Raw genomic sequence first — 11087 nt, forward strand, 5'->3', positions numbered from 1 at the left:
TGCATGTGGGTGAACAAATATAGTATTTTCTTGTTGAACTCATCAATCAGAAAATCCAAGTTATTGCTAAACTCAACATAATTAGACTAACTTTTGACTCATGGGTTCACCTATAATGATTTAAAGGATCATTACAAAATAATGGAAACTTTTGGCATCATTTATAATGATCGTACCCTGCTTAAGTGAAAAGCTTGAGAACTAATGCTTGAAGACAATCAGACAAATCAAACATTAGCCCAATTTTTGCATTTCTGGTGCCACGTATAAGTTCGCCAATGGCGACGGACAGTGGCGATCGACATATTACTTTGAGACGAGACTATTTTAAATTCTTGATATTTGCCTCTCAAAAACCAGTGAAGTGCAATCACTCGCTGTCTGGCTCTCTCATAAGCGTTCACTTCAAATTTTCTCAAGAAAAACAAAGTAAATGCAGTTGCAGCTACATTCTCAAAATGTTGGATTTCACAACCATAACAGAAGCAGCTAAATCAAGCTTCTCTGAATCTCATCAATTTTGGCATCCAGGAAACAAAAAATGAACCTATTTTTTTCTTTTCTGCGGGTCCAATATATCATCATTTAAGAAGAGATCTGGCAAGATGTTCTCGTGCAGTAGCCAGAGCTTGACTTATCGTCTGCAAAAAATAAATTAATGATTGCAATCATGAGTTAAGGCCGCATATTGTGGTAGTTTTTGTTGTCATTTATCCAATTTTTTTCCATCGAAAGAGTTAAAGAGAACCCAAAAGATGCATACCTGCTCTGACAGAGGTGCTCCAGCATCCACACTGTTACTTGCAACTTTAGTTGCAATGCTATTTGCATCGGTTTCCAGAATAATTCTGTACAAAACAAGAAAAATTATATTTGGAGCAGCTAATGACAAATGGTAGCTAATTCTTTTATGTAGTGTTATTTTCTTAATCTTATTCTATATTCTTCACTTCCAACATTAAAAAAGGTTTATGTTTTCATACACGTGACATGGGAATGGACAGTGGCTATAATGCTAAAATCTGCAGGCGAACAGTGTCACTAACTTAAAGCATGTTGGCTAAGCTTATATAAGTTTCACTTGCTTCTATATAAATTTTTTTTCCCAAATATGTTCGGACATGTTTGTATTACTTTCAAAATAAGTAATTCTTATTTCCAATTTTGACTAATAAAAGATTTTATATCGTAAACTTAATTGTTTGCTCATAAGTAAAAGAAAAATATAAGCTTAGTAAAAAATGCACTTAATCAAGAACTTCCACGAAATTCTAGCCATGACAGCACATATTCATGTCCTTCGTGCATGCAAGAGGAAGCATTTTCTGTAATTCATCACAGTAAGCATTGGCACGCCACAGCAACAGCAAACTAACTAGAATGCAAATGATCAGAAGAATAATTATAATGCTTACCCGCCGTCAACAATTTCATCAATGCACAAAAGAATGAGATCCAGATTTTCAAGCGCCTCCCTCTTATCCACGTTGCCCCTGGAATAAAGAGCCAGTAAAATGAAATAAAGAAAGTAGTTCAGAATAATCTAGAATAAGAAACGTAAATATGACCCCGAACAATTAAGTGTGAACTACCTAAGTAGGATACCAACAGCATCAAAGAATCCCTGAAGAACAGCAGCTAAGATGATCTCATTTTCATCTTCACCCCCAGTAACATAAAAGTAAAGGTCTTGAACAAACTTGTAAACCAATATGTTATTCTCTAACATAGTTATCTCCGCTGTAGATGAAGTAACAAGAAGTTAGCTAGAAACAAATGGAAAAACGGACACAGGAGAATTTGTTAAGCATGCAAACTGCCTTCACAATTCTAATATATTGATTGCCAAATAAGAAACGTTAAAGTTTGCACATTCACCTCTCACCAGCCCAGATAGTGTGATGGTCCAAATGTGATACATGCAACACATAAGAATGTGAAATAATATCCCAGTACTCTGGTTTTAAGATCATTGAAAGTACGTAAAATGACCAAGCCTCAGAATCCACTCTTTGGAAAAATTAGGCATAGTAAACCTACAGTTTTGAATGGGTCAAAACCCTTTAATTAAAGATTACAAAGTCAATCCCCTCAACCAATTCACAGAAAACATGACTCCTAAAACAATACGGCATAAATTTATAAGCCATTTGTTATAATTAGTCAGCTTTAATTGGGTAAATATTTCTTTTCCAAAGCTCTAAAGGGAACAGAAACCATTAACTAACAATCTACTAATTCTAGGTTCGAACTATGGGAAACAATTAAAAAGCAAGTGCTAGAAATTTCAGTATAACTCTAACTTGGCAGTTGCCTCCCCCATCACCACTAGGAAGCCCACCGAAGGTAACAGGTTGGCAACATAAGCTCAAGAAGTTGTTCAATGTGGAGACCACTATCACAGATTAAAACAGCAGAAAACACAAAGAACCTAACTAACCAAACCAAAAGATCCATCCATCTCATGTCGTTAGTCACACCATCTCTTGGCGCAAAGAAATTCACTTTTGTGTTCAACACCTCACATACACAATGTCAACTCTCAAATCCGTTCCCTACTACTCTTACATTTTTATTTTTATTTTTTTTTTGAAAGGTTCTTTTTTTCTGGAAGGACATATTTTAAAATGAATTTGAAATCATTTTTTTTCTTATAATATCATATTTTACAAAAGTGAGAATATTTGGAGGAAGAGCTTAGTTGTTCATAGTGTATTGAGAGATTTTGCAATCTAGACAGAATTTTTTTCTGCTTTGACTGGTGACATTCTTTGTGGGTTCAAAAATTTAAGAGAGAAGGTATATGATGTTCCAAAGCAGGACGGATGCACAGAAAAGATGAAAGGGGTTGACAAATATGTTAAATGATATTAACTACTGGTACTTAATACTAGATAAATTATACAGAGTAACCCAACAAAAAGTTTTAAATGAATTTTAAAGTCCACTAGCACCTTCTGTCCGAGCATTTGTCTTCTGAGTCTTGTTAAATACAGCCTTCTCAAAAGCTTCCTTTGCGTTATTTGTTGGCCAGTCATCGGAATAGTACTTGACAGCAATACGTTTTCCTTCTGAATCTAGAAGAAGAATGTTCTTAACGGAAGGGCAGGTCTCCTGTCAACAAGAATTCACTTAATACGAGCCGACATACTGCAGGATTTCTATTCTTATTTTTAGACAGTCCCCCCCCCACCCCCAAAAAGCAAGAAGGTACAAGTTTCTGTTGCATGTGAAGCTCACCACAACTCTTTAAGGAAAAAAGATTGGTCTACAAGAAAATCAACATCAATAATGATAAGCTGGGGGTAATTTCATCTTTGATTTTAAGTTGCTCGGATATTGTCTGAGAAAATCATGGATGCACAGATCATGAAGTTTACTTAGAAATCCAACATCAATGAGGTAACAGGAGAGTTGCATAAAGTTCCATGAAATAGATTGCACACTAATTAACATTCATGTGAAGAGTTGCAAAAAGTTTCTTCCTTTTCATAGCAATAGCCTTGAAGCATGAAGAATTCTAATTTCCAAGCCAACAGTAAAATAATTCTTGTAGTCAAATATCATCCCGTGCCGTTCATATTCATCAAATCCCATATGTTTCAAGGGAGTTCTTTCACAGAAGATAATTTGCCAATCATTTTGTCATATAAAAGAAAATTATGTTCCAAATTTTGTCATTTGATTGCAATGTAAAGGGTCAGGAGAAAAAAAAAATAAAAAATCGTAAGCCCTAAATGGCACCGTATATCGAGCTCTAACACTAACATAAATTTGCTACCGCCAATTGTAAATGCAATCGGTAAATGTCAGATCAGAGGCACGGATCTAGAAAGTACCAAGAAGATTAGAGAGGAATTAAACACATCCGGAAAACCCTAGATCAGATCATGCTACAGTGTTGATTCCAAAAGTAACAATAAAATTAGACGAATTCCAGTATATGATTATAAACTAAAAAGCGTGATCTTAGCCACCAATACACGTAAATTGACGAGTGCGTATGGAGAGAAAAAAATATAGGTACATATATATAAACGTATATAGAAAAAGAGAACTGACCATAGTGAGTAATCTCCGACGGAGAGATCTCAGCAGTTTCTGAGATTGCGGATCTCACAGTGCACGCAGGGTTGTAATAATAATAATAATAATAATAATAATAATAATAATAATAATAAATAAATAAATAATAATAAATTGCCCCTATTTGTCACCAAGACGCCAACCTTTTAAAACTCATTTACTTTGGACTTATAATTTTATCAATTTTAACCTCTTTTTTTGTCATTTTTTACACAAGTAATTACTAATTACTTGTCAAAATTGTACTTTTATTTTTAAAACAAAAAAATTTTAACGAGTATGCAAGATTGTGTGTGTGTGTGTGTGTGTGTGTGTATAAAACCTATCTCGACAAAATGAGAAACTTTAGTCCTTGACTCGATGAGTGGTTTGGCATTGTCCTCTACGGTATTTATTTATCATATATTCATAAACACAAAATAATATAAATTATAAACATTACAATAGTAAGAATTTAAACACATACCTGCTTCTGACCCTATTTGCTACAACTTTAGTATTATACGTACATCACAACTTACAAATTCATTTATCAACAGTTGACATGACGAAATTTAACTCTAAGTCAAAATCTCACTATCAAAAAAAATATAAAAATCTCCCAATTTTGTGTTACCGTTAACCCACATTACATAAACACAACCATTTAAATAGTCAAGAGATTGTTATGATTTTAATTCAATTTATCGCCACTTCATCAATTTATCAAAGAATTTGTAAATGGTAATGTACAAGAAGTCAATTTATAAGGGTATTGTTTTGTCAACAAATTAAACAAAATTAGCTTATTTCATTTTCCCTCTAATATTGGCCAATATTCATTTTACCAGAAGTCCATTAGGCTGCAGAATTGAAGCTAAGAGGCTGTGCCATCATGAAGAAGATAATGGTAATTTCATACAAAATAATTCCAAAAACAGCAAAATAATCTTACAAATTTTGAATAAACAAATAGTTTCTAAGCCCCAGTAACAGTATACAAATTTTGCACGAACCCTTCTCCCTCTCTCCAGCCAAAAGACTCTTTCCACAGTATAATCATACTTTTGTCTTCTGCTTCCTATGCATTTGCATAGCCTACTTGGAAAATGCAATTCTTCAAACAAATGCATTTTTCTGACTATAGATTGCAAAAAATAATTACGACAATATATATATAAATAATATCATCGTAGAGCATGCGATCTATTTTGGCGTTTCCTCGTGTTTTCTCCCAGCTTTATTTAAATCTACAAGGCTTTTTACTTTTGATAATGCTAGTGTTAATAAGGCAGTCGTCGATAAATTGTGTAGGACACTTCAACCTGATTTTGGTGGGTATTTGTTTCATATTCGTTGTGTATGTCATATCTTGAATTTAATTGTTCAAGATGGTTTAAAATATATAAAGGATGAACTTCAAAGGATTAGGAATGCATTAGTATATATTACGATCTCTCCTAGTAGAAAACAAGCATTTGAAGATTTTTGTGCCGAACTAGGAGTGATGACTACTAAAACATTTGTTAGCGACATAGGTCATAGATGAAACTCTACATACTTGCTATTAAAATCATGTGAAGGTTTCGAAAATTTAATAACTGACTTTTATAACAATAGACATGTTAGAAGTGATGACGATGGTATGTTAAATGAATCCGATTAAATTTTAGCTTTGAAAGTTAAAACGATTTTTGACATCTTTTTATGAGACCACAAAAATTTTATCCGGCGTTTATTATCCCACAAGCTGTATGGTGCTTGAACGCCTTTATATAATTGCAAGAACATTCCATAAATATAAAAATGATCATACTTTTAGTAAAATTTTAATTGTTATGGAATTAAAGTTTAGAAAATATTGGGAAGAACTGCCTATGTTATTTCCTTTAGCATGCGCAATGAACCCCCGATATAATATTTCGGGAACTAAATATGTAATTGATCAAATCAATGAAGCTTTAATACTTGATACACCTATCACCCATAAGAATTTAGATCAAATATTATGTGGAATGTATTATTTATATGCGGAAAGAATGGGTGCGAATGTTAGTCGGGTACCCTCTGCTGCACCTACTCTTTCTACTGAAACTGAAGAAGATGCTGCGGAAATAATGAATTTATTTCAGGACATTAATACATTTAGATATGATTCAACTGCAATGTGTTCATCTAGTGTCATGTCGTCTATATCTGTATCTCATGAAACATTGGCCGAAATTCAAAATGCGATGCCTGCCGAATTGATTGATTATTTCAATCATAATATGCCAACAAACAAAATAATTAAAAAAACTTCAGAAGAAGTAATTGAATTCTGGCGAAAGTATGAAAGACGTTGACCAATTGTTTTTGCAATTGCGAAAGATCTATTGATACCTCCGGTTAGCACTGTTGCTTCGAAGTCTGCTTTTAGTGCAGGTAAAAGGGTTTTGACCGATGTCAGGAACCGACTGAAAGAAGATGTTTTGGAAGCGTTAATGTGTGTAAAGGATTGGCAGGACGCTCATTTTCGACTACAAGATAAATATGCTGAAATTGCATGTCGTCAGCTAAGTGATATTTGATTTAATTATATTTATCATTTTTTTAATCGTTAAATTTAATCTTCTTTAAAAAATTGTACACATTACAACAAATTTTTCGTGTACATTTTTTAACTCCGCCTACTTAAAATTGATATAGCCGGTCCTAAGTCCGAATAAAGGAGGAGGGTTTACATATTATTAACTTTAAAAAGAAATAAAAAAAATATATTTTTTAAATGTATTTTAAAAAATAATTCGTTTTCATTATATAAATATTTTATAGTTTATAAAAAGTATTACAAATTACAATATGATATAAATAAAAAAAATAAAAACTTATTTTCGTTAAATTATTTATATTTTTTAACACTTTTTATTTTTAAAACTCTATTCTTTATTAACTTTAAAAAGAAATCAAAAAATATATTTTTTGTAAATGTATTTCGAAAAATAATTCGTTTTCATTATATAAATATTTTATACTTTATAAAAAGTATTACAAATTACAATATGATATAAATAAAAAAAATAAAAACTTGTTTTCGTTAAATTATTTGTATTTTTTAATAATTTTTATTTTTTAACACTTTTTATTTTTAAAACTCTATTCTTTATTAAAAAAAAAAAAGATAGGCGAGCCCACGAGCCGAGTTCGCCCAATTTCAACGAGCCGAGCCCGAGCTCGGCTCGTTGAAAACGAGCCACAAGCACGAGCCGAGGTCGTGGCATTAAGGGCCAACCCTAGGTGTTTCCATCATTCCTTCGCACTTTTCCTTTTTCGATGGGCGCCTGCTACTTAGTTCATGTATTCTCATGTATTATATAAAATTGGTTTATTTTAGTCCCATTTGAAGAGTAAATCTTAAATTCTTAGGGTATCTCCAAACCAATTCTCTTTGCCAAATTTCACCCAATTTTTGGTGCAATTCGTCTCCAACCTATTGCATCATTTTGGTGAAAAATGGTGAAAATGCACACCAAAATGATTAAGCCCCCGTTTCATTCTCATTCTTTGACCATAAAAATGAAAAATGTAACCGTTATCCATCACATCAAGCCACAATTTTTGACTTTTTATTTCTTTTGTGGGTCCGTAACGGCTATATTTTTACCCTTCTTTTTCACTTTGCACCAAATTTTTGTTAAGTATATTTCATATTTGTGTCCATTTTTGTTATACAACCATTTATTATTATTATTATTATTATTATTATTACAACACTAGTTCGACTTCGTAATATCATGATATCAGGATTCGGAACGTTTTATATTTTTTTCATTAACACGATTTAACATTTTCTTAGTTGTGGCATTTCTATTTATTGTACAACATTACTTTTAAATTAATTAATGAATTCAATATTTTCGTTAACTAAACGTAATTATCTGTTTAATAATTTACTTAGCAAAAAATAAATAATTAATTAATTTTTAAGATAAATAAATTGTTAAAAATGAAAAAAAATTAAGAGAATGATTAAACGGTGTTCATTTGGTATAAGTTTTGGTGTATTGGGTTGGAGATGGCCTTAGAACTTAGTTTTAATGGTTGAATAAGCAAATGGTTCTGAATTCAATCAAACCTCGTGAAATTTTAAATCCCTAGAAAGTTTAATCTTTTATTCCTACCTAATGAACATATCGTCCGTGAATCCATTAACACTCTTAAAGTGACAGTAGAAGGACAGAGAGTGAACAGGACATCTCTCTTTTGCCCACATTTTTTTTTCTCTAGTAATAGTGTAATGTTTCTGGTCTGTTTAAGCACTAATCTATTTAGTCTGAGAGGCATCAAAAGGAAAGGCCCTGGTACCAATCTATTTCCATTGATCCATTTAAAATCAAATTAGTTCACATTCCGGTCTATTTAATTGCATATAATTAACCAAAGCTAGAATTACTTACAAAAACTACAGCTTAAATAAGGTCAAGAACTTGCAAAATAGAATTGAACACACGTCTGAATTCTGTCAATAACTCGAAATAAGAATACACAGACCACCGCTACCATCACAATCCAAAGGCATTTCCCAGCAAAGCAATGAAACCTAATAAGAAGCATCAATATTTCTTACCATCAAATTCCTTTAGCAGAGCTAATTTGTTTTGCCATTGCAGATGGTGTAAGTAATGAAAACAAGAAAGTATTGATACACGGGATGGATTAAAGTGGACATGATTATCTTTAGAGTTATTTAGGCCGAGTTTGGGAAACGAGTATTTCAAAGATCTTCTGTCCTCCATAAGCATAATAATACATCCACGAAAACTTAAGGATTTGGACATGTCTATCTTTGTAACAAGTCACGTGTCGCTCTTCTTGCTCGAACCCACACCTATAAGCTGTACCACTATGCTGGAAATATCTAATTATAGAAGCAAGGGACATGTTTATTTTATGAAAGGTAACATAGAGCAAATGAATTCTACATTTCGAAGCAACGGAAGATCTAACTATTAATTCTAACACAAGGATATCAGATTCTACTATATGAGTTTCATTCAGAGTTTCACTCCTATCTAGTTATAATTTGAACCATTTAATTACAAAAGCACATAATATGCTTTATAAAAAATAACAAAGGGCAAATGACTTCAACATATTCGAAACCATTGAAGCTTTCTACATTAGGCCATTATATCACAGCAGGACATTGGAAGATCTAACTATTAGAGATTACATAGTTATTTAAATTTTTACAGATCACAATGCAGATTAATCGAAACCCAATTACAAAAAATCGACCCAAATCTCACATTTTTCAGGAAGTTCAGGAAAATACCTCAGGCAGAGTCTCAATTTGACAATGGCTTCTGCAAAAGGGCAGTCAAATAAACTTCACCATTCTTCACCCCACTCGAATCAGTCTTATTTCCCACAGCCCACTTCACTTTCTTGTACCCCAACTTCCCAATCAAGGGTGAAAACACCTTCTCAAGATCCGTCCTTTTACTGAAAAAATGGTCCAACCAAAAGTACCCTCCACCTCTCAATACTCTATCCACATCAAAGAGCAAAAACTCCATTGTGATCAGCGGTATCCACCTGTTGACAGCACGCCCACACCTCACAAGATCCACCACTCCATCGAACACCGGCAGCCTCTGCTGCAATGGCACATGGAGTGGTACTAATCCTCTCAGCGCAACCGCTTCATTATATGGAGCACCAAAATTCATTGTGGTGGTTATCACTGTCACATTCTGCACCTTCATGTGGGCAGCAAAAGTGCCGGTGCCACCGCCAATATCAAGTGCAAGTCTAATGACACTTTTGGCTGATTTAGAAAGCTGGAAAAGCTGCTGGATTGGGAGATCTAGATCTGTTTTATAAGTCAAGAATCTTGATTTCTCTACTGTCATGTCAAAACCCATGTCAGATTTAGTACTTGCAAAGCAGGAGAAAGTCTTGCAGCGGTAATGCCCCAATAATGCTGTGTTTTCCGGAAGTGTGGCAAATGGGTTTGTGGGAAGTGAGGATGGGATGGTAGAGGTGGTTCTTGAAAAGCAGCGGCGGCGGGGGAGGGGGTGGCAGCCTCGGAGGATAAGATCCTCAGCTAAGGGAGAATCATTTGGGCACAAAGCAAAGGGAGTGTAGTTCATATACTGGTGTAGGAGGAGAGGATGGTCTTTACAAGAGGAAGCAATAGGAGCTATATGAGTATATAGGAGGAGATCAGAAGGGGTGGAGGAGGGGGATTTCTTGGTAGGTGAAGAGGATGGCTGGAGGCTGGTGAGGTGGTTGATGGTGGCGCGTATGGTTGACAGCTGGTGGATAAGGTGGTCGGGAACTGGCGGAGGAGCCGGTGGAGTGGACTGGATGGTGGAAGAGAGGTGGTAAAGGGACAGAATATTGGTGGCCACCATGGCTAGCAAGAGAAGCAAATTTAGACTCATCGTGAAACCCATATTCAAGATTTATTCTGATCTTTCACAAGGAATTTCTGCAGATTATGCAGATGCTCTTTCAACTTGTATACCCACTCCAGTGTGATTGTGTGACTTCGGTGGCATACAACTATCAATCGTGTTTTAGAAAAAAGGGAGGTTGAACTGAGGGCCCACCATCCCGTTCCTAAAATTTTGTGGGAAATATAAATCGCAAGATTTGTTCCAACATGTTAGGGAATAAGAACTATCTGTGTACTACGTCTATAAGGAGTCCAATTTCATGTCTCAAAAATCAAACCTCCACACTACAGCTACCAACAAGACGTGAGATAACTTCACACCTACCCTTTACACCACTGAATTATGTTCGGGGCACTATCAATCGTGTATGTATCTATTAATGCGGGGTTGCCTTGACGTGGGAATCTGAGATTTTAAGTGGCTAAATTTTGGATCCAAAGTAGATTCTTTTTATATTCTTTTCTTGTCAAGCTCAAGCTCTTTAAAAAACCAAGTGTTTTAAATAGATTCTTTAAATATGATATGTTCTTTATTTTAAAGAATTAATCGTTAAAATTATGTTCATTTTTTTTTTAAATT

The 11087-nt window shown here is 34.0% G+C and overlaps 2 protein-coding genes across 3 annotated transcripts; both read right to left on the reverse strand.

Annotated features, from left to right (window-relative positions):
- Positions 1–225: 225 nt before the first annotated feature.
- On the reverse strand, positions 226–4143 carry LOC111412212 (coatomer subunit zeta-1-like). The gene is made up of 6 exons (XM_023043040.1): positions 4063–4143; positions 2955–3114; positions 1593–1740; positions 1416–1493; positions 764–848; positions 226–641 (listed from the first exon to the last, which is right to left on the reverse strand). The coding sequence occupies exons 1-6, from the start codon at positions 4063–4065 to the stop codon at positions 582–584; spliced, it is 534 nt and encodes a 177-aa protein (XP_022898808.1). The 5' UTR covers positions 4066–4143; the 3' UTR covers positions 226–581.
- A 793-nt stretch (positions 4144–4936) lies between these two features.
- LOC111412211 lies at positions 4937–10626 on the reverse strand. 2 transcript variants are annotated; one of them, XM_023043039.1, is made up of 2 exons: positions 9380–10626; positions 4937–5163 (listed from the first exon to the last, which is right to left on the reverse strand). In XM_023043039.1, the coding sequence occupies exon 1, from the start codon at positions 10503–10505 to the stop codon at positions 9393–9395; it is 1113 nt and encodes a 370-aa protein (XP_022898807.1). In that variant the 5' UTR covers positions 10506–10626; the 3' UTR covers positions 4937–5163; positions 9380–9392. The 2 variants fall into 2 exon arrangements, with proteins under 2 accessions (XP_022898807.1, XP_022898806.1); XM_023043038.1 differs by lacking the exon at positions 4937–5163 and adding an exon at positions 8095–8644.
- Positions 10627–11087: the final 461 nt, after the last annotated feature.

This window comes from Olea europaea, chromosome 16 (genome assembly GCF_002742605.1).
Source record: "Olea europaea var. sylvestris chromosome 16, O_europaea_v1, whole genome shotgun sequence".
In the NCBI taxonomy this organism is placed as follows: Eukaryota; Viridiplantae; Streptophyta; class Magnoliopsida; order Lamiales; family Oleaceae; genus Olea; species Olea europaea.